Genomic DNA, 24,878 nt, shown 5'->3' with positions numbered 1-24,878 from the left:
GACGGATCTATGATGGTCCGGTGATGACTTTAGCAGCTGTATGTATGTCTGGCAGGCTCTGACCAGCAGTAGAAAGCCATTACTGTCCAGAGAGCAGTAGCCTCCACCCAGTTTAAGAGCTTCTCTCCAATACTCACTCTGCCAAAGACATTTCAGCCTTCTGCAGTTTATCATATGCTCAAGCAAACATACGCACATGTATACACATACGCACACTTGTAGATATGCACTAACTCATACAAAACAACATCCCCATCACAAACACTCAGGCAAACACTCTCACTCATAAACATGCTCTGCACAAGCATACAAACCCATGCGGTCCTGTTGTACATGGGCAAAAGAAAGAAAGAAAAGGGGCGAAGCCAAAAATGGCAAAATATTTAGTAGTCTTTTAATGGTCTAAACCATTTTAATCACAAATCACTGGTCAGGAAATTAGCTAGAATTGCACAAATACTATAGATAAAGTAACTTAAAGCACGGAATAGCTTTCCCCAACTTGCAGGCAGCTTTTTACAGGAAGAAGAGTCAGTGTTCAAACTATGGAAGCTTCTTTCCGCCACTAAATAAATAAATAATAATAATAATTGCGACTTTTTATCTCACAATTCGGACTTTTTTTCTCACAATTGCGAGTTTACATCTCGCAATTCTGACTTTATTTCTCAGAATTGCGAGATATAAAGTCAGAATTGCTTGATATAAAGTCGCAATTGTGTGTTATAAAGTCAGAATTGTGAGATATAAAATCAGAAATGCGTAATATAAAGTCGCAATTGCGTGTTATAAAGTCCAATTCTATGGGGGAAAAAAGACAGACTTTTTTCCTCTCAGAATAGTTTATATCTCACAATTCTGACTTTATAACGCAATTGCGACTTTATAACTCATAATTCTGACTTTATAACACGCAATTGCGACTTTATATCACGCAATTCTGACTTTATATCTCACAATTCTGACTTTATAACACGCAATTGCGACTTTATATCACGCAATTCTGACTTTATATCTCGCAATTCTGAGAAATAAAGTCAGAATTGTGAGATAAAAAGTCGCAATTACCTTTTTTTATTTTTCTTTCCGTGGCGGAAACAAGCTTCCATATCAAACAGTTTATGAGTAGTTGAAAAATATCTCCCAGTTTGTTTGAGTTTAATGTGTGTCCAAATATTCACTATAGGGTTCAAATCTGGATTCTGACCTTTAGCCTAAACCTAAACCATGAGCCTGATGGACTTGTTCTCACAACTTGGTTGTCTTTGCAATTTGGGTAGGAGCATTGTCTTGTTGAAACATAACATCTGAACGTTCCTCTTTAGACAACAACTTTTCAATTGTGGGAAGCAAGCCATTCTGCAATATTCTCCTGTACTCCAATGCATTAATTGACTTTTCACACTTACCAGCAGATAAATAGACTCCCCGCACAATGATACCTCTTCCTCCATGCTTCTAACTGTGTTAGACATGCATTTATTATTATATTTCACAGCAGATTTTTGAAGACACCGCTCTAAGCATCACCACACAACTCGTGTTTCACATCACTCCTCACACAACTTCCCATATTCTGCCAAAAAACCTTGTTTGAGACAGAAATGACTTGTTTCTAAAAGTTTCTGACCAATAGTTTTGGCTAAGCATTTAAAAGCTTAGTGTTCACCCATTTTGGGCTTTTTTTCATGTACGTAATATTCTTTCAGCAGTGTGGCGGTAACAAATGTCAGTAAGGGGGCGATAGAGTTACCAACAAATAACTAAAGTCACATAGGTTGAAGGGGGACTTATTATGCTTTTTTGATTTTACCTTTCCTTTGATGTGTAATATAGCTGTATTTGCATGTAAACAATCTTCAAAGTTACAAAGCACAAAGTCCATGCCAAATAGAGTGAATCTCTCCAACAGAAAACGCCTGCCTTTAATGCCTCTTAGTATTGTCATTATTATATATTATGCCATTATATCATCATAATACATCTGTATTACTACTTATACATCATCATGTAACACATTTGCATAATGCCCGCCTGCTGGCTACTTTGGCTCACCCTCAAACAAAAGTATATTTAAGGCCATGAGAGTTTATCACTGTTCATTACACTACTTTTCTGAAAAAGAAGGGAATTAAATATTAAATAAGAGAAATTCAAAAGAGAAATTCAATATTTTTTAATAGAGGGCCCCTATTTCAAAATTCTTCATTTAAAATTATTGACTTAAAAGCTGACTATAACACTTGAACTTTAACCAAACACGGCCTCCAAAAAATGTGGCGCTCATGGCGTGAGATGCTGAAAAACCAATGAGATACAACAAAGATCATCCATAAAGCGGATGACTCCATAAAAAATAATTTAAACATCACCCTGCATGGTGTTTTCAGGTATTTGTGCACTTCTGTGACTGTGAACACACCCTGTGCAGTATGCTCATACCTCACTGAGTCAGACATGCACTGTAGATGTCCTATCAATCTTTCACATGATTCATGTATAAGACATGAGCAGAGAGACTGTGCTATTCTTACTCTGTTCTTTGTCCTTCTGCACTCTCTCGGCTACAAAACAAACATATTATTAATATATAATTATGAACTGCATGCGTTCTTATTTTCCAAGAGTGTCCTGGACAGAGAAAGCTGTCTGTTCTCCCTGGAGCATGAAGCAAGAGTTCTTCCACAGGAAATCAAACTTCTTCCCATATATTATTGAACTTCTGTTGTCCCATTATAGAATAGAAAGGAGAGAAACACAGGGGAGTGTCCATTCATTCTTTTGTTAGAACTAGAAGTAAAAAAAAAAAGCATCCATTTCTTTGAGGTACCACTTCTAATTTCATTCCTATTACATTGTACAAGACGTCCTTGTGTAAAGGTAAAATAATGACTCAGGTTGGACAGGAGCCATTGTTTATATGGCATTGGCTGAAATCATAACTAAGTGGATCAATGTCATGGCACTTTTTTTCAGACTAATTAACTAGAAGACGTACAGGATGCCTTTAAGGAAAAAGCTTTCAAGCATAACTGTTATGATATAACCGTTAAAATATGTATTTTAACTGGCTGCTTTTGAAACACTGTTGATTTAACACTATCAAAGACATTTCCTCTCCCGGAATGTGGCTAACGTCATAAATGTTGAACTTTTAAAGGAATGTTGTGGGTTCAAATACAAGTTGAGCATTATCAAAATCTGTAGAAAGGTGCCAATTACCACAGATTATAAAGAATTGTATATGGACAGTGCATGGACAGTGACATTTACAGTGGAAGTCTATAGAGCAAAACTTTGCTGTTTAAAAGCAGAAATGCAAAGCTTGTTTTAATGTTAAAATGGTCATGTTGATTGTTTAGTACAAAAATGTGCATTTATTTGAGTTATATAAAGTTATACAAATTGTCCCTCTACAGTTGGGACTTCTTTTCAAGGTGAATTATAATAACTTACTAATGTAATTCTTGTGATTTGCACATATAGTTAGTATCAACATGACAATATATGTTAAGTTTGTGCATTTTACTTTCCATCTAGATTCATTTTACTTAGTGCTGCCTATCAAAATGTATCTTGCTTCAGGAATGTTCAGATATTAACACTTACTTAAAGGAGAACTCCGGGCAATTTTTAAGTTAATCTTGATCGTTAGACCTTTGTGAGTACTGACTATAGAAAAAAAAACGAACCGGATTGGTGCTTGCTACGCGGAGCTGCGACCGCGAATGCCCAGAACTCCCACTCAGCTAAAACGGCAGTTATGGGGGCATCGACATAAAGAGCGTTTTTGAGCCTCTTAACAGACACAAAATGCAATTAAAATGTCTGTCCAACATGAACAGGGACCCTACATGTGAACAATATGCGTTTAGCAACTTAGCCATTGTTTCAACTCACCTAAATAGTCTTTTAGACGGCAAGCTGTAGTCTCGCGCTGCAGTCCCGTGCTGTAGCCAGAAAAGGTAGACAATGTCCAGGTGGGAGGAGCGTTGATCATGTGCGACGAGTTATGATCAGAGTTGATTACAAGTGAAGAAGAAATGGTTTGTGTTTGTGCCTTTCCGAATTGTGACAACAGAATGCGAAAATATAAGAGCTTATATTTTCATCGTCTTCCTTTCCATGACCTCGAGATTCTGCAGTTTGTGGCTAGTTGTATTTCAACTTGATGTGCAAACTCCCGTAGAAGTACTACGCGCTAAAGATTACCGCATTTGCAGTGAACACTTTGACAAGGATGACTACACACACTCAACACAGCGGGGCCGTTTGAAGAAAAATGCCATTCCATGTACGAAGACTCGTCGCACATGATCAACGCTCCTCCCACCTGGACATTGTCTACCTTTTCCGGCTACAGCACGGGACTGCAGCGCGAGACTACAGCTCGCCGTCTAAAAGACTATTTAGGTGAGTTGAAACAATGGCTAAGTTGCTAAACGCATATTGTTCACATGTAGGGTCCCTGTTCATGTTGGACAGACATTTTAATTGCATTTTGTGTCTGTTAAGAGGCTCAAAAACGCTCTTTATGTCGATGCCCCCATAACTGCCGTTTTAGCTGAGGAGGAGCTCTGGGCATTCGCGGTCGCAGCTCCGAGTAGCAAGCACCAATCCGGTTCGTTTTTTTTTCTATAGTCAGTACCCACAAAGGTCTAACGATCAAGATTAACTTAAAAATTGCCCGGAGTTCTCCTTTAAGAAAAGAAAAATATATACAAATATTAAGAATCTTTCTTTATTAAGAATATGATTCCAATTGTAATCCACCTCTATTTTCAAAGTGCATATATTTCTTACTCCTATTGTACTTTATAAAATAAAAGAACATTAATTAATTTTGAAGTCTTTGAAATCTAGTTTTCAATAAGCAAGTCTCTTTTGTCCGTTACAGTTTCTTCGCCTTGTCTTTGCAGGTGGGCTGGTCCGGGTGTCTCCTCAGCAGTCATGGGGAGGTCAGGAGCACTCCGGGTTTGGTCTTTGGGGACGAGCGTGCATTTGTTCCTTCCCCTCGTCCTCTGTATCACCTGCATTCATGGTCTTTCTCCGCCACAGCCACGAGTCCTCCTGTCATTTCAAGGTAAGAATGGTCAATGTCATTCTCTAATCAAGGCATTTCCTTTTAGATGGGGTTATACGTTAATTACAAGAATGCTTCCTGATGTATAGAAGGCATAGCAGGGTGGCATATTACATTCTTATGTAATAACATCATGTCCTTTTTGAGTGAGGTCACTTCCCTTGATAAAAGCATTCTCATCAGAGTGCTTTAAACCAGATTGAGGGCTCCATTTGTTCCTCATTACATCCTAGTGCCCCAGTCATGAGCTTTGAATGTTCTGCTTTAACAATATTATGTGTTCAACTTTGCTAAGATACTTTTTACAATGAAAAATGAAATGAAAAAGCTTTTAGCCTATATTATATAAGGTATGTTGTTTATTGATCGATTGGCACCTGATATTTTGTTCATTGAATGGCAGAGAAAAGCTCCACATTCATTCATGTCAACTTTGAACCTTGTCGAACAATGGGAGCATTTTCTGAAAGACTGTATTTTTGGATTAGTTCCTATGTGATAAAGTAACATAATTTGCGACACTGTCAAACCCTTTAGTATGATTAAACTAAAGTGTGACCAGGAAAGAAGTGAATACTTTTTGGGTACACATTGAACTGTTATTAAAAATATATTTTTTATTAAAATATATAATTTTTTGTTTGTGCGTCAAACAAGACTTATACAGTCCAAAAGTAATGTGGTCCCTATACTGCAGATGGTTTAATGGGCTGTTTAATGGTTTGTTGAGTTGATGTGCTAAAATTCACAGAAACATTTAATACATGTTTTTTTGTTGTTGTTGTTTATCCGCAGTGTTACATAAAGCTTAAATTATGTGCTTGCAACATTATCTCTGATTGCAAAATCAAGAGTTATGTTTTCATGACTTTGATTGTTCTAATGGAAATGGCTGAGCTGGTCTCATATCAGATGTCAAGGGTGATCTTTCCTTTCTTATCTGCTGTAGCAAACATTTAATATAGTTGAGTTGAGGAAATTGGTGGTGTTTCAGTGCATAGGGTGTCAGTTATGGTGTAGGATACCAGTTACTCGGCTTGCCTGGAAAACTGCAAACATGAAAAGGTGGTAAAAAAAGGTGATTTCGGATCTGAACGGATCAGTTTTTGTTTGCATAACCAACTAATTTTATTTTTGAAAAACATTTACACCATTTTCCAAAAAATAAGGCTTTAGTAAAAGTCAAGTGGTGTAACCATTATGCGGAAATTAGTAAAATACCTTATAAATAGACACAAGCGTTTACAACTTCAATTGAAAAGTTACCCCATTTGACCTGACAATATAAAAATGAAACGCATTTACTTTAATGTTTTTTTTAAAGAAAAAAATGTCCTCAGTTCTTTTTCCAATGATTTTACTTTTTCTTTTCTTTTTATATCCCTTAAGTTACACCATGTAAACATTTGACTAATTAACTATGTAACAAAGCTTACTTTTAATTCAGAAACTGGAAATATCTTCATCAATGAAACTGTGTATTAATTTTTGGTGTGAATTTGGATTTTAATGTTTAAAAAAAAAAAACTTAATAGATTTGGAGGAAATATTGAGTATCATGTCCACTGACTCAAATGTGAGAGTCTAGTTCATGCTTTGTTCCACAGTATTTTTCACTGTCTGGTTTTGTCAATGCTGGACATTTGTTTCTTGTTCTTAACATTTCAAACTGTTTTTACATGCTTTCCAGCGTTCTCATTCCTTTCAATTCATGTTTTTGGCCTAATTTGTCATTTCATTCTTTCTCATTGTCTATCCAGCACGTCCCCTAGTGTAGTCATCTGTCTATGTCTTATGTGCTGAAAAGAAACAGTGGGAAGTTTTGGTAATGGCGACATAAATAGTGTCAGACTGGATTGTGCTATGGAAAAACTCCGCTCAGACTCAAAACATTCTGGAACGGTTTTGTGTCTTTCTGAAGAATGCCACGTAACACGCTCTGTTTGATACTAATAGGGACATCCTTAACCGCTAAAGGGGGTTTTCGAGCCAGATTAGTTTTGCAATTATCAAGCCACCTTGATCTTAGACTAGTGTTTTGCAGGTGTGGATTTCAGTAAAGTTTGAGATATCCTCTGGAGAAGTCATCCAGTACAGAGACCTCTGCAAATAGTTTTGAGAAAAGATTTTGCTAGGTGCTATAGGTGCTATTTCGATAGGTGTTAAGAAAAATCTGATGTGTTTGTGTTTTGGAGAGTGTTTCATGGTAAAAGAACAATGTAATGTATAGCCTGGGAATCTATCAACAGAAACAATTTATGAGGTCCCGGTTTGTCATCTACATGATTTAGACATCCCTTTAGTCCCTTAGACCTTTCGGATCATTTTCATCACTGAGAGTTTTCTAAGAAGACAGATGTATAGGTTAAAAAAAAATCTCAATATTAACACAAAACAGGGTCTGAATAGCTCAGCTGGATCGCACTAGGAACACTCCAGATGTTCTGGGGTGTTTGAGGTGCTCCAGTAAAGTCACGTCTGAAAGCATCTTTATGGAGAGAGCTGGGAGTTTTGGGTGTCTCTCAGCTTCCATGACTAGAGAAGGGGCTAGCATGAAAAATAAAAATGCATTATGGAATTGGAATGGAAGATGGAATTTTTTCCTTAATGAAAGAAGGCAATAAATAGCAGAAATCAGCTTTTGGATACTAATTAAACAATTAAGAAATGCTAAAGATCAAAATGTTTTCAAATGTCATCATTTATGAGCACATTTTACTTAAAACTGTGAATATCTCCATTGCATTCCTATAGGGCGTTCTGTAAAGTTTTTTTTTTTTTTTTTCACAAAAACAGTAACCAGAATTGGCAAAGGGTTAGTTATGTGATTTCGAAGCAAACTAACACCCTGTGAGAAAATAAACCTGCTTGATAAAGCGTGGGTCAGAGTATTTGATTGTGTGCCGGTCAGTCCGGCGAGAGCTCTAATGAAACTTGATTCTGAGGGTATATTATATTGGTGAAATTCTATGAAATTCTTCCTAACTCTTCTGAACGCCTAATAATCTCTTCATCCGATATGCAATAACCTGGCAATTGAAACTCAATAATAAACCATAAAGCTGAACCATGTGGTCCCGATGAATAATAATAAACATCTGTATTAAACAACAGTAAGTAAGGGATGATGTATGATAATAAATCTCCCCTGAGTAATCAGAAAATTATCCAACAGATTTGTTTCTCCTCATGTAATAATAATAATAATAATAATAATAATAATATATATATATATATATATATATATATATATATATATATATATATATATATATTCACTTTTCACATTACGGTAATGATAATGAGTTGTTGTTTTTTTCAGTAATGATAATCTAGGGGTAAAAAATTGCTTAGTAATGGAAATAATGTCACGATGACCAAAATTTCTTTGAGCTTATGACCAAGACATGTTCCTAGCAAGATATTCACCAATTTACGTAAATTTTTGGTGCATAACTGTTTGGGAGGATTCAGCCAGACATTTGCACTTTTGCCAATATCATGAAGTCAGCTTGGGTAATAATGCATTTACTTCAATTAGGCCACAAACAACAGGGTGTTAACTTGGCTCAGCCCCTTTGTAAGGATAACTTTGCAAGGATAATTGAGAACTGTTTATCAGTTTTAACCTGAATCCACCCTGTCCAAAATATTCTTTAAGCCACATGTGTGAACTTGAGCCAGGTAACACAAGGCAACACCCTTCGCAAATAAGGGAGGTCATGCATGATTTAACCGATACCCATTGTTGATTTGTCCACGTCTGGGTTGTTTGTTGTGGTTTTTGGTTAACCTTCAGAAATGCAAGGCATTTTAGGAATCCTTCATAAAGTATTCTTTCCAATCATGAGATCAACATAAATGTTTGCCCTTTAATACAGCTTTTTCATGTCTCACACACACACAACAGGACTAATCTGACCTTTATGTGGTTTACTAGCTGTGTCAAACTCTGTTTACATCAGCTGACAGATCTGTTCTTTGTTATTTATAAACTGATATTTAACAGAGTATGACTGAGGCAACTAATGCATTTCATCTCATAAGCCTTGCTGATGAAAAATAGGAGATGGAGAAAGCAGCTGTATTGGACGACATAGCTGGGTGTTTTTATGTTGCAACAAGCCGTCGTCTATGACAAATTTATGCCAGTTTGCGTGCATGCATAAATTTGCTCTTTCCACAAAAACACGTACCACATTTTTGTCCTCTGATTGCTTTAGTCGTACTGCAATTATGCAGTATTAAAACTGTTTTATCCTCTAGCAGGCCACAACACAGCATTTAAGAGTCTATGTGTGCCATACAATGCCATAATTTGAGACCGTTAAGTCATTTATGAAAATACACACTTGGGAACGTTGAAAAAGGCCTCATCTATGAAGGTCTGATTTTTATCTTAACTATAGCCCATTTAAAGCAGAAAATCAAGACTAACATTTGGTCAAACCCAGTCATGGCCAGGGTAAAGCATTCTCTGAATTTTCTACCCCAGAAATCAGTTTGAGATGACTTGAGCCAACATCACATTCATCGTCTATAAGGTAACGTCTTAGGCATTAATCACTTCAGAACTGTGGCTGAAGCCCAGAAGTGTGATGATGATCGATCCATTTAAAAGACAGAAAGTTTATACTTTAGTTTGACTTTAATGGGGTTTTGAGACCACTGACCTGATATTAAAAACAAAAAAAATTTGTTTTACATTTTCTGAGGAAAATATGAGCTTTGTTCTCAGTAGTTGTAAGCTCATTGCTAGGTGCTTGCGATGGTTTTCTGGATAGTTGCTAGGATGTTGCTGGGTGGTTTCTAGTAGTGTTTTAGCGTTTTCTAGAGGATTGCTTAAGTTGAATAATACAAAAAACAAAAACAACAACAAAAAAATATACGCAACAAATATAAAACAAGACACTCAAGCAGAAACAGAAACAAAACAAACGCAAAAAATACAAAACAATACATTCAACAAACACAAAACAAAGTGCAACAAAAAACAAAATACACGCAACAAAAACAAAACAATGTAAAAACAAAACGCAAAACACTCAGAAGCAAAAACGATTCACAACAAAAACAAAACAATAAAAAAAACACTCAACAAAAATAAAACCGAAAACAAAACAATGTAAAAACAAAACATGCAAAAAAAAAAAAAAGCTATACAGAAACAACCCCAATCAGAATCGTAAGGTATAATTGCTAGGGAAGTTACATACAGTCTAATACCTTACTTAGAAATAAGGCTTGTTCACACTAAGGACAATAACAATAATTATAACCATAACATCACAGAGAAACTATATCGTTGGAATCATTTTCAAATTGTTTTTTTTCTTCCAGCTAATGAACGATAAAAGCTTTCACAGCCAATCAGAATCCATAGTGCTGTAACGAAAGCGAGCATTTAAAGCGGCAGACAACACTTAAAATAAACAGAACGATATCGTCTGCTGGTGTGGATGCTAATATAGTTATCATTTTAGGTGTGGTTTTGAAAACTACTTATCACCAAGTATGAAAAATAGTAACACTGATGCTTGCCTTAGCAAACAGCACTATATATCAATGCTGGGTGAAAGATCATTGCCTGCAACTAGCCTCTATGTTGAGTGTGAGGTTAAGAGGTTAGAGTTAAAGTTAGTCTGCTAAACTATATGGAGTGTCAGTCTTTTTCAAGTTGAGATCTGAATAGTGCGAATAGTTCTCTGTAGTCGCAACACTAATTTTTTTGGCTAAGGACAACAGTTATGAACATTGAACACATGTAAAATATTAAGGAATGAACACAAACACACAAACACAGTGCAAAATGTTTGGGGGAATTCCATTCTGTACAAAACATGGTTTGTCGAGGCTGTCAGCAGTGGCATATTAAGGCCAACAAATGTGTTTATCTGCAGGCTATGTCTAGGGTAACTGTACTGATCGAGTTAGAGCTTGGACTTCAGTGCTCAAGGAAGACAATCTCTGTCCTCTTTCTCGCCCCCATTTCACCTCCATCTCTGCCTGAAGGTCTGTCGCTCACCTTTCTAACCTTGCTAAATCCCACTGGTTTGCTCTGTTTGCATGGAGATATCATGATCAATCCATGTCCATCAATACCGAGAGCAGCCCGTCATAATGTTGGCGTTGACATGCATGCTCTGCCCTATTGATTCATGCTAATGTATTCAAGCGTTTTTCCACGTTTCACGCTCCAAGACTTCCTTTAAGCCTTTTATGCTATCTGTTTGCTCAAGCCGTGCAGGCCTAAGACTTTAAAAAGAATGTTTAAAGCCAAATATGGTCTATGGTTTGAAGATTCTTACAGCTTTTCCAGCTGTGTGGCCAAAACTCCAAATTGTAAAAGGAAAGAGGTTGGTTCAAAAGAAAAACGAAGGAAACATTGGCGTAATGGAGTCGACAGGTCCTTCCTGTGCTCATATGTGAATTTCACTTTCAAAATGATACTTATCTTCATGTCTGTAGTCATCTGTATACCTCCAAAGTTACAGCATATTTACTTTTCTTTGGCTTTTAACGGTTTTGATTCTGCATTGTTACACAAGATATGACTGTACAACAAAACACGATACATTTTAAACTATAAAATGTCCTTAATTGACATGAAAACAATGCAAAAGAAACCAAAAAAAAGTGGGGTAGGGTTATGGGTTGAATATGACTTTTTAGGGATTCACCCCAGACTTTCCATAGTCACTGTTTTAAGTAAATCGGCATGCAACACTGTGTGTGCATGTTTATGTATAAGGGAGGGGTGCCTCGTGTTAAGGTGAAAGGTCACATGGGGCAGGGGGAACGGTGACAGGTGAAGATGTGCCCATGTGCTAATTGGGGCAAAGCAGCCGTTAGTATGATGGGTAGGTTAACGTGTAAAGTTACAGCTCCTGTGGGAAACCCTGTGTGGTGCCAGTGAAATACAGCACTGTAACTGAGCTCGACCTGACGCAGAGAGATACGAAGGGTCTGAGACTGCTGATAAACTTCAATGCTGCCAAGACAGCTACCCCATCTGAACTCTGTGCTAATATTATTCTATCTGTTGTGGAATCTGACAGAACTGTAAAAATGTATTACAAATAAATGTGAATGAAAGCCCAATCACTTCTAATCGTATTTAAACAGGAAGCACATGCTTCGCTCTCAACAGTTTCATCTGTGAAACTTAAGAATTCATTTTTATAAATAACATGATGATGAGAATCACAGCCTTTAATTTCACTTTGCCTATTTTGTTACTACCCATCCTAAAAGAATGCAAGAATTTGTCAGGGTTCGGTCACTTCTGTCTAGTCTATTTCTTGGTTTTGTGACAGAGCCCTGATACTCCTGTTTTTTTCTTGTACTGTGTTAACACTAACTGTGTGCTTTCATGTTGTCATGTTTTGAGTGAACAAGTGGCTTATGAGTGTTCTCATTGGCTGCGTGTTCACGTCTCGTTTTGTGTTAGCACATGGCTTGTGATTTGCTTTACTGGCCATGTGCTTGTGTTTTTTTTTGTCATGTTTGGTGTGATCACATGGCTTGTCATGTGTGTTTCCTTGTGCTATGTGCTCTCCTGTCGATTGTCTAGCCCCGCCCATCTTGTAACCCGATTATTGATTAATTTGCCCCACCTGTCCTCCCTCGTTACCCTCTTTTGTTTGCTTCCCTATTTATTCTCCTTGTGTTTTCATTCCTTAAAACATTCCTCAAAACATCCCAAATCACAACAGGTTGAAAATATGAATCCAAGTGATTATGAAGAGTAGATCAGTGCATCAATTATGATTAATAATGCCCACAATACATTGTCCAACAGAAGAAAAGTTTGTGATGGTTCACTTGACATAGTCTGTACAATGGATGTCCAACAAATACCCGGTTTTTGTGGTTCTTTTATGTCCGTGATGTATTGTGATATGTCAGTTTGTATTTTATTATTGATGCTGCAGAAATGGACAAAAAATACAAAACGTACTACTACTAAAATTATTATAAATTATACATTATATATATATATATATATATATATATATGTGTGTATATATATATATATATATATATATATATATATATTTGTATTTCCAAATAATAAACATGATAATAAAAAATTACAGTAATATAATGTAATGCAATAATATAATGTAATATAATATAACCACATGGATGTTATAAAAATAAATTATTTTATAACTTTTTTTCAGGAACGCTTTTGTTTGACTTTTTATTACTTTGATATGCATATGTTTAATGCATGTTTTGAAGTTCTTTTTAGATGCTATATAAAATATGCTATATAAATATATTTTTTATAAAGTAAATAAAGTTTTACTATTACCATTATTATGAAATAAATTTTAAGAAAATGAATTTATCTAGATGCCAACACCTGCAAAAAGTATCCCACAAATGGGAGCTGTTATCAACAACAACTTTATGACTATTTTATGCACTGTATGAGTATGCAAATTGGTACGTAACCATACAACTAGTCCTATTTTTCTTGTACCATGTACAAGAGAACCATTGTGGGTGGAATAGTGTGGCAGAAACAGTTCTTCTCTGACTGGTAACCCCAGAGGACAGATGTGTTGAAGGATTTAAGGGCAAAATGGCAGCTAATTGATGCAATCACTTGCTAACAGTGCTGTCAGTGTGCAATGCAATATATACAGGTCTTCTTCCCCTGTGCCAGTATTTATAAACGCTTATTGAATGAGAGTGCTTGTGTATTTGTGTATGTGTGCATTCTAGAGGCCAGAGGAATGTGGGTAATGTCAAGAGGACAGACTGTCTGACGACTCTGTCGCATGTTACCCTACAGTCTGTGTGGTCGTAACCCATTGAGCGCATCCCAACCTGCTTGCTGTGTTCACGTGATCACCCTTAATTAGTAGTTTCTTACAGTGCCTTACAGTGTAATACTTGATCACATTGAATTTTAGTATAGATTTTTTAAAAAAGGAAGTATTTATTATAAATGATTTATCCGTGCACATAATTATTGTTTTTCACTTCATGTGCCCTTGTAATCTTTAATCAAAATAACTTCCCCTCCCTTGCAGTGACATCACTTCTCTTCTCTGATGATGCGTTTATTGGCGTGAGGGAGGGGCAACTGGTCAATCACATGAGATAAATCAATAACAAACCAAAACCATCCAATCAATTCCTGATGCACAAAATCAAATCCCGCCTACATTGTGAAGCTCTTTCACTCATGTACATCACAATAGACAGTAAAAGATTATCGCAACTTCCGTTTCATGCCGATTAGTTTAAGTCTTTAAGACCTTAATCATGATCAACGGTAGCCTGGGAAACCCCAGACGCACTTTCTGCAAATTTAGATTTGCTCTGGAAGTTAGTCTGGCGAAGAGCCCATTCAAACTCATTTCCAATCTTTCCAAATCGAGGCACCAATCACAAACATTGAGGCGGGCTTTACAAGATGACGATCGATCTGATTGGTTTTAAGGTATATCCAATTGCGCCCAATGGCATTTGAGCGACGTCCGTTGGTAACGCCCCTTTGGAAGTGAGCTGTCAATGAACCTTCCCCAGACCCTAACTCAGTTACGACTGGTTTTAACCAGGCTAGATCAACAGTAATGGTGTCCTAGCAAGCACCAATCACTTGGCATCCTCCATGTTTCCATCTTACAGCATGATAGATCATAATACTGAACCAAGGCCAAATATATTGTACGCTTTAATGAGGATGACGTATACGGTTGCCTGGACAGAGGCTTTGAGCTCTATGAGTATGTGTGAAATCACTTACACATCACATTATGTGAGTGTAACCATGCAGAACCAAACCAAAGAACCATGCTATTGTCTAAACAGCGGTGGCTTTTGAAAGGGGTTTAAAGTCATGTCATGAAGGCAGGGGCACTCCATCTCCATGAGGAACATGAGTTTTGGGTACTCCACTCAGTTGTTTCCCCGAGAAACACTGGCACCAGTAGCGTCCTGTATGAATGGAACATGGACAATATATTTGCATAGTTAATTTATGCACGCAAGCTTTTGGTGTTCAGGCATCGAGGAGGAAGATAACAAAAGCTGCGGCTGTAATTGGAGCTTAAGCCAGTAAAGCAAAGTTAATGGAGCCTGGAAAACTTTGGCTCGAGTGCTGAACTGCAATTAGTGACTCTCAGCAGGTCCATGCAATCGTTTGTTCACATGGTGTTGGTTGTGTTATAGTCTTGATTATTCTTTGACATTCTTTGTTAGAGTGACTATATTTACTATGTTTACACCATCAGATTTCTGTGAATCCAAGTCAATCCAATCTGATATGTCCAAGTTATCACTTCTTAGGCCTAAGTACACGAGTCACCATGAAATCAAAATGGACAGTTCTTGTTTTTTTTATGGAATATTGTGGTATTTATTATAAATGATTTTATACATTTATATATACATTTTTTTTATTCACGTGCCCTTGTAGTCTTTAATCAAAATAACTTCTCCTCTGATGACCCCCGTCTAAATTTTGTCCTTTTTCGAAAAGCATTTTACTCAATTATACTTCACAATAGACTATCGCAACTTCCGTTTCATGCCGACTTTAAATTCAATTGTGAAGGCAGTCAGATTTACATGACATTGTATTCTTACTAATTATTCTAATATTTATGAGTAATAAGACAAATAAATTATATATTTAGTTATGAAATAAAATAAATAATTACATAAATATATATTAGGGCTGTCGAGCGATGAAACAAAATAACCAAATGAATGAATTAAAGATTTTTGTAATTAACTGCACCTAACATTAAAATATATTTTCACAAAAATGTTACAAAATTTAACTAAAATATATTTTGACATGATTGCAGAAACAACATTAAAGACAGTATTTAAAATCTCTCTCTCTCTCTCTCTCTCTCTCTCTCTCTCTCTCTCTCTCTCTCTCTCTCTCTCTCTCTCTCTCTCTCTCTATATATATATATATATATACACACACACACACACACACACCTATATAATAAAGATGAATACATAAATGAAGCATACAGACTGGTTAAATATGGCTAGGGCTCTCAATTTCGATGATTGATAGTTGTTTTACTTTCAAATTACATGGCAAAGCTTCAGCTCAATTCTGAAATCAGTTGTAGTGATTCTAATCTGACACGTGGCTGATTTTGTTTCTGTCGCTAATTTCAGCCTTTGGTTAAAGCATTGGCAGCCGAGACAGGGGAGAATGCAGCGCTTCAGAGACATAAGTGGGCAATCTACACCAGACATTTGGCATCATGACTTTAAAATCAATCCAGCTTCTCTTGTAAAAGAGCTTAGCTGATATTTTGCCAAGAGCAAACATGCTCCTTGAAAAGCTAACAGACTGATAGTATTCTGTTAGCCAATTCTAAGAACCTGATGATATACTCTGATCAGGCCAATAATCAGAATAGTCTTAGAATACTTTTATATTTAATCCATTGAGCAGATGACTGCATTAGCTTAAGGTTTAATCACATTTATACTTGCATTTAAAGGTTTGTTGTTGTTTTAAACTTTGTTCCACATATTTGTGATGTGCCAAATATACGCAAAATATGCTGCAAAATCTTGAGTTGAAAAGAGATGTGCTAATATTCTAAGAGCTCAGACTTATGGCTGCGTTTACACTGGCACAACAATCCGACCTTTTACTCACATCTGACTCAGATCGGAATTTGTTGCACATGTGTAAACACAAAAATCTGCACGAGATCAGATTTTTTCGCATCCGATCTGAGCCAATTCCAAATGTGGTTTTAAATCAGATAGCCTACATATCCGATATCTGGACATCCGACCTACGTCTAAACACGCATATCCGATTCCCCTTTGAATTCCAAGCCACCACAAGGCGAGGACGACTATTTTATTTACAAAGATGGATTTTTAATGTTGTAATATGAGGCAGACGTGCCTGTATGCGCTCGCTCACAGCTTTTCATCAATCGCTTTTTATATGGGGGGGGAACTTTTATCTTATTTTAAAGAGAAGAAATTGCGCAAACACAGAAACATTCAGGAGCTGGTTCCCGTAACTTTTAATGTTATAATTATTTCGGGACTATATGTATCTTCAATCAGATTTTGTGCTGCAAAACATTCATGAGTCATGACAGCTGTTATCTTGTTCATGCTGGCAAATAATCATGACCATATAAATCATTTTAACCCTTGTGTTGCGTTCAAAACCCTATAACACCTGTGATGTTCACGGTCAAATATGACCAGCCTTCAAAAAATAGCTTATAAATCACTTGTATAAAAGTACCATTTTGTAAAAAATAAAAGTTTTTCAAAACAAATTTCTTGGTGAAACATTAAAGTAGACTAGTGTGATCAACAGTGCAATTTCATGTTTTATTTCATTTTTACAAAATTATTCATAAATAATGCTTTTTTTATTCAAAAAATGAGATGCCCACTCTTAGATAAATGAAGCCTACGATTAACCAGATGCAAATAGAAATATAAAACCAGTCCTAATTGAAAGAGAACAAGTTGGCAAAAAGTTTGAATCCAATACTGGGGGATAATATAGCATAATGAGAGATTTGTAAGCTATTTTTTGTAGGCCGGTCATTTTTTACCGGGAACACCACAAGTGTAACAAGGTGACATTGTCACCCCCCCCCCCCCCCCCCCAAAAAAAAAAAACAGTATGAAAATTTTCAAAAAATATTTGAGAAGTAGTTATACCCTTTGTGAACAAAGTCACTAAGTTTCAGTCCAATGTTCTCCAGGTCAAAATGACCCGAACACAACAAAAGGGCCATTCAAAACCAGGGGGTCTACCATGTGCAGAGTAAAACGATTACCGAAAATCATATTGTGCGGGAATTAATGTAAAACACAGATATCGGATACCAGTCTAAATTATGTGTAAACAGGCGGGCCAAAAAAATTGGATATGGTCAAACGATCGGATCTGTGCATTAAGGCTTGCAGTGTAAATGCAGCCTTTGAGTTCTACCTGACAGGTGATAAAACAGGCAAAAAAATCCAAAAAAAAAAAATTTCTGTATTTTTTGCAAGTGAAATCTAGTCATTTCTATGCAATCTGGAATTTTGTGTGATAGTGAAATATTTCCCCTATGGGTTTGAGTTGGTCGAATTCGCTGATATTGACTCAGGCCAAGCTACATTAATTGGAATATAAGGCCCAAGATTAATTTATTTACTTAATTTGATCTCAGCTTAACCATCTGTCAATTTTTATCATTGTAGTAGAGCAGCTTCACAAAGCTAATATGAACAGAGCGAAGCCAGTATTGACCACAGGCCAGGCTGGAAGCGTAGCAAAAAATATGGATTATTTGATCCATTTCAAGGTGAATCCGTGTACTCATTAAACTCTTAAACCTACCAGTGTTTCTCTAATCTCGTAACCTTGTCCCACATACACGCAGTATGGATTTCTCTGGAAGCTTCTCTTTTCTTGATCAAACATGCAGTGTTGCATGTCTTGGTGGTCTCCTCTGAGAAGATCAAGACCCATAACCCTCTCTGTGCTGTTTAATAATGGATGTTAAAGAAGTTTTTTAGCACAAAAAGGTCTTGTTCCAGTTCTGCTCGACTGCTCTGTGTAAATGAAAACAAAAAGGTTGTGAGTGGAATGGGGAAGATGAAACTTATCTATAGCCAGTTAGCATGGTCGAAGTTCTTAGTTCATCACTTGGATGGCTGCTCAAAGCTTTCTCATGTTAAAGATCTGAAAAAGATCATCTTGTTCACATTGTTAATGGAATAACCTTCTTTATGGGTTACTGTTCTGGGTTCACTATAAATTAAGCTCTATAGATGAGAGGGTGTCAAACGTTTTGATGCCAAAGACCCTCTGTGGGAAGGACCCTATTCTTAAAATAGAAAGGCTACTTGATCAAAAATAGAGTAAAAACAGTAATATTGTAAAATATTCCTAAAATTAAAATAACTATTTTAATATATGTAAATTTTTTATTTATTCCTGTAATGGCAAAGCTGAATTTTCAGCGTTATAACTCCAGTTTTCAGTGTCACATGATCCTTCAGAAATCATTTTTACATTATGATTTGCTGCTCAAAAATCATTTATTATTTTTTGTCAGTGTTGACAACAGTTGTGCTAATTAATATTTCTTTGTGGAAATTGTCATGCGGTTTTCAGGATTCTTTGATGAATGGAAAAATTAAAAAGAACGCCATTTATTTAAAATAGAAATGTTTGTAACATTATAAATGTCTTAACTGTAATTTTTCATCAGTTTAACGCATCCCTGCTGAATACAAGTATTAATTTCTTTCAAAAGAAAATAAATTCTGAACCCAATGGTAGTGTATTTTCATGTATAAAGACCTATTGTGAGAGATTATAAAGAGTGTTAAATCAGCTTTCACAGCTGATTGAAAGACAATCAAACTATAGTATAATGAGAATCAACCTTCCCATTTGACTACACAAGATCATAAGTGCTTTTTAACCACATATATCAAATATCACTCCACTGAGGAGCTCAGGAAGAGGCCTAGACATAACACCTGTGAGGAAAACGTTCCCAGCACTTCTCCGCAATACAACCCTTCCAGAAAACCACATAATCGGCAGTGTAAAGAGCACCCCGCTGAGCCAACAACACAGCCCATGTCATGGTCAACAGCATCAACAGAGCAACACCCACAATGTCTCCTCTAGGACCAATCCTACCAGGACGTGTGATGAACATCTCTGGGTTGATCTTCCTGATTTAACCATGCAAGAATGTGGTCAAGCCCATGATTAATACTGTATGTTCACAAACAAAATGTATTCATTATCAAGAGCTCTCTTGACGTGATTTAGCCTGGGGTTTAAAGTTACATATTGGCCTTTAAGTTATGGAATATGGTTTTGATTTGCTTGATGTTGATTCATATTCATCATGTGTGCTGCTTTTGACTGCTGACAGTGAGTTTGATTGCTGCAAGCTTCTCTCTGAAGTTTTCGCTGTATAGCGGTTTGCTAGCCTGATGTCTGCCAACTTTCCATGATGTAGCATAACTATGCATTCTTTATCTTTTATACACACTTAGGTCAGGCCCCTTATCAATATTCTCTAGACACAAGTCATGATTGGACTGAATTATGTTGTTTAAATTAATAACATGAATTAAATTGTGGGTTACCTTTACAGAAATGCTTATGAGGTTTGTAATTCCCATTCACTGATGAATGGTGTCTCCAGACATTAGCTTGAGCTGTTGGTAGATGGATCACTGACATGATGCTAGAGTCCTGACCTATTCATTTATTCAAAAACATAAAAAAGCTTAATCAGTGTTGAATGTTGCTCATAGTAGTTAAATGACAGTTAAACTTCTCAAAACAGAAATGAAAATAAACAGCAGCATTTAATTATACTTCAATATGAATAAAATGGTGACAAATTTCCAATGGGACTTTTATTGACATCATCCAAACAAACAAATTACTAGAATGAATCAGACTTTTCAAAGCTAAACACAAGAATGAAACAGTGACAGTTTAAGATTGATTGCAAGTTTTAGGATAGTGAATTTAATTTTCAATGTCGCTGAACTATCATGACACTAAAAAATATAGTCTGCATGTTATTCACAATCTGTATAGACCGTAATTAGGATATTGCTTTTATGCAATAGTTCAATAAACAAGAAATTCATTTTGAGTATCTTTCCTTTTAGATAGAAAGTTGCTAACTAATACACAAATTTAGGTTTGCGTCTTAGAAAATATGCAAAATTTCAGCCATATTTCAATGTCTACTATCATTGAAGATAACATGATTTCCATTTCACGAGAGTAGATGTTAAAACTTCATGCTGATTTGTACTCGGCTTTCGCCAAGATAAGCACCAACTAAGATGTAGCTTTACAGTAACCTATGCTTCTCCATCCATTTACGCTTCTTTCCAAATGGTGATGTGAATCTCCTTCTGTCTGGTGTTAATAGCTGCAGTGTATTTGCACACACAATGGCTGCAACCACACTGCGGTCCCCTCATGACAACCGTCTGGATTGAGCAGAGTAGGGGACATCTCTTGGGTCTTCAAGTGGGCACCTTCCGTCCTCAGTGTTTCGTCGACTACCCCAGAAACTTAAAGAGGGCTCGACAGTGACTCTGGCGTCAAAGAGTCACCCCCCTCCGTCCCCCACTCAACTCAGCCCAGCTTACTGACCTTTACATCCCTCCTGCTGCTGATGGCAACTTATTGGTCATGTTACGCTTGTCTTCCAATGCTAAAGCCAAACATCGGAGTACTTGTTAATGGCGCCAAGTAAACTGACCTTGGCTAAGAGCCACCTTACATCCGGTCAAAATGTGCCTTAATGTGGCAGGTCATGAACACAAAGGACAAGAGGGATCCTCTCCTACCCAGAGGCTTAGGTTCTGTGGTGATGGGAGAACATCATATGTTGAGCTGATAAGGAAACTGATTCTACTCTCTTCCATTGACCAAAGGTCTTGCCAGCCCATCTTGCGTTGTTCCACACTCTCCCATCTCATCCACTCTCCCTGCTTGGCCTGGGAAATGGCCTTTATACACCTCATCCTCTCTTCCTGCTTTCGCACCTCGTTGACTACGAGCTTCCTCCTTTGGGAAAAGAAATGCCATGGGTCTGTGGAATTTGCATAGCGTATCTCCGCCTTACCTCGTGGGTAAAAAAGGAGGACGCCGGCAACATGCAGATATGTTACTTCGCTGAGGAGCCGAGACTGAACACAGGCGATCACCGCGGCACAGCGGAAAGTGGCAGGAAGACGTAACGTCTCCGTTCCCTACTCAGGGAACGAGGGTTACATACGTAACCGAGACGTTCCCTTTCGTTGTCACTCCGAGTTACGTCGGATGACGACGAATGGGGTTGCCAGTCTAATCACGCCACCTTCACAGCTGTCTTCCAGTGCCCTGCGTAAATCTGAGATCCCTGTCGTAAGACTAGCAAGGACCCCTATTTAACACAGGAATACCAAGGTACACTGGGGAGAATATCCTCTAGTTTAGAGGAAATATGCAAATATTGCCAGCCCAAACGGGGGGGACTTAGAGAATACACATATGACCCGAAGGATGCATATGGAGAACACTGGGTTGTCCAGCCGCAGGTGGAATATTTCAACCCCAGGGGTGGCAAGGTGGCTTGCCAAGGGAAAGACACATGCTCAGAGAGGCTTACAGTGGAAATACACATGTGGGGGTCGCTCAGAGGAGGGACCATGCACACGGGAGGCACCTAGCAAACGCGCAGGCAATAGACACTGGCGCCGACGTCAGGAGTGCTGGAGGAACTCAGGGCTTTCGGAGAAGCTCACCTGAGGAGAATATCGCACGTATCCAGTCCGTGGAGTGGAATGGCGAGCAAGCGAAGACACCTGAGCGGGTCCAGTACTAGCTGGTTGAAGCGAGTACATGAGAGGACACTGGCTCCACTCGGAGATTGTAGAATCTGGCGAATGTGTTATGTGTCGCCCCGCCTGCAGCTCTGCAGATGTCTGTTAGCGAGGCGCCATGCGCTAGAGCCCAAGAGGACGCCACACTCCGGGTGGAGTGGGCAGTCACACCAAGGGGGCACGGTCGACCTTTCTGCTGGTATGCCAAGCAATGGTGTCCACTATCCAGTGAGACAACCTCTGCTTGGAGAGAGCCTTTCCCTTCAGCTTCCAACCATAACAGACAAGAGCTGGTCTGAGGTGCTAAAACACTGCGTTCTGTCTACATAGGTGCGGAGAGCACATACTGGACAGAGCAGTGCCAAGGCTGGGTCTGGCTCCTCCGAGGGCAGCGCTTGCAGGTTCACCACCTGGTCCCGGAAGGGAGTGGTCGGAAACTTGGGCACATATCCAGGCCGGGGTCTCAGGATCACGTGAGAGTAAGCCGGCCCGAACTCCAGGCACGCTTCGTAAACAGAGAATGCATGCAGGTCCCCTACCCTCTTGGTAGAGGCCAGTGCAACCAGGAGCGCTGTCTTTGTGGCCAGGAGCTTAAGCTCCACTGATTGCAAAGGCTCAAAGGGAGCACTCTGCAGGGCAGTTAGAACCACTGCGAGGTCCCTAGAGGGAACGAGAGGAGGGCGAGGAGGATTCAGTCTCCTCGCTCCTCTCAGGAACCTGATGATCAGGTCGTGCTTCCCCAAGGACTTACCTTCTACCAAGTCATGGAGTGCGGCAATAGAGGCAACATAGACTTTGAGGGTGGAGGGAGACAGCCTTCGCTCCAACCCTTCTTGAGAAGAGCACCAGCTGACGAAGAGGTTCCACTTCAACGCGTAGACGTGTCTCGAGTACGACGCTCTAGCGGAAGTGATGGTAGCAGCCACCGCAGGTGGTAGGGTACTCAAACCTGCCTGGTCCCGCCCAGGAGCCACACGTGGAGGCTCCAAAGATCGGGACGAGGGTGCCACAGGGTGCCCCGTCCCTGAGAAAGAAGGTCCTTCCTCAGAGGAATGGACCAAGGAGGTGCTGTCGCGAGGAGTATGAGTTCGGAGAACCAGGTCCGGGTGGGCCAGTAGGGCGCAACCAGAAGGACCTGCTCCTCGACCTCCTTGACTTTGCGCAAAACCTGTGCAAGAAGGCTCACTGGGGGAACGCATATTTGCGGCCCCGGGGCCAGCTGTGCGCCAGTGCATCCGTGCCGAGCGTGCCCTCGGTCAGGGAATTATACAGGTCGCAATGGTTCGAGCCGTGAGAGGCAAACAGATCTATCTGTGGGTCCCCGAACTGGTCCCAAATCAGCTGAACCGACTGGGGATGGAGTCTCCATTCTCCAGGGAGGGGCTGAAGCTGTGAGAGCTCGTCGGCTGCACAGTTCAGGACTCCGGGAATGAAAATGGCTCGAAGCGACCTCAGATGCTTCTGACTCCATAAGAGGAGGTAGCGGGCGAGTTGCGATATACGGCGCGAGTGTTGACCACCTTGACAGTTGATGTACGCTACTGTGGCGGTATTGTCTAATCGGACTAGTACGTGTGGACCCCTGAGCAGCGCCCGGAAGCGGTTCAGGGCAAGGCGTACTGCCAGCAACTCGAGGCAATAGACATGCCATACTGCTCAACACTACATGCGAGAATCACCGAGCTTTAGGAGCAACCTTGCTCAACACCTAAGTGTTAAGTCAAGTCAAGTCATCCTCATTTATATAGCGCTTTTAACAATTTAGATTGTTTCAAAGCAGCTTTACAGAGATAAACATATAATTTAAGGTAACAGAGATTGGTTTGGTTTTATAGTGGCTCTTGAAAAATGTTTTTTCCAGCTAAAGTTAGTTTTGATTGATTCACTTCCGTCTAAATGATCATTTGTTATTAAATTAGGGGCTGCTAATTGTTTTTAATTCAGTGAATTAAGAAATTCACTGAACTTCAGGAGCATTTCTGCTCAACACCTGGGTGTGATAAATCTCACTGAATTTTTCAGGAGCATTTCTGCTCAACATGAGAGTGAGACAGCATGTCCATTGCGCATGGCGCCCCAGCCCGTAGAGGCATCTGTTGAGACAACAACAAGCCGGGAAGCTCGTTCCAGGGGCACTCGGACCCGTAGAAAACTGAGGTTCGACCACGGGGTGAGTACTGAAGGCAGGTCGGAGTAACTGGTACTCGGAGGGTGCCGTGTTGCCATGCTCACCTCGGGACTCGGTCGCAAAGCCAAAGCTGAAGCGGTCTCATATGAAGCAATCTGAGCAGTGTACCGCGGCTGCAGATGCCATATGCCCCAGGAGCCTCTGAAAAAACTTCAGTGGAACCGCACTCTTGCGCTTGATAGTCTCAGGCAAGTCAGCAATGGCTGAGTGGAGAAGGCGACC

General features: G+C 38.9%; 1 protein-coding gene across 1 annotated transcript in view; it reads left to right on the top strand.

Annotated features, from left to right (window-relative positions):
- The window catches only part of sema3c (sema domain, immunoglobulin domain (Ig), short basic domain, secreted, (semaphorin) 3C), a 64,927-nt gene that overhangs the window by 2,843 nt on the left and 37,206 nt on the right, over positions 1-24,878 (top strand). Inside the window, exon 2 of the mRNA XM_077234115.1 lies at positions 4,920-5,083. Coding sequence (XP_077090230.1) covers positions 4,951-5,083 — 133 coding nt within the window. The 5' untranslated portion in view covers positions 4,920-4,950. The remainder of the gene's footprint in view (positions 1-4,919; positions 5,084-24,878) is intronic.

The sequence above is a fragment of the Siphateles boraxobius genome, unplaced genomic scaffold, assembly GCF_051911475.1.
Source record: "Siphateles boraxobius isolate OS27281-9 unplaced genomic scaffold, OSU_SipBor_1 19, whole genome shotgun sequence".
NCBI classification, from domain to species: domain Eukaryota; kingdom Metazoa; phylum Chordata; class Actinopteri; order Cypriniformes; family Leuciscidae; genus Siphateles; species Siphateles boraxobius.
Note: the sequence above shows the minus strand (reverse complement) of the source record. Positions and strands in the feature narration are given on the sequence as shown.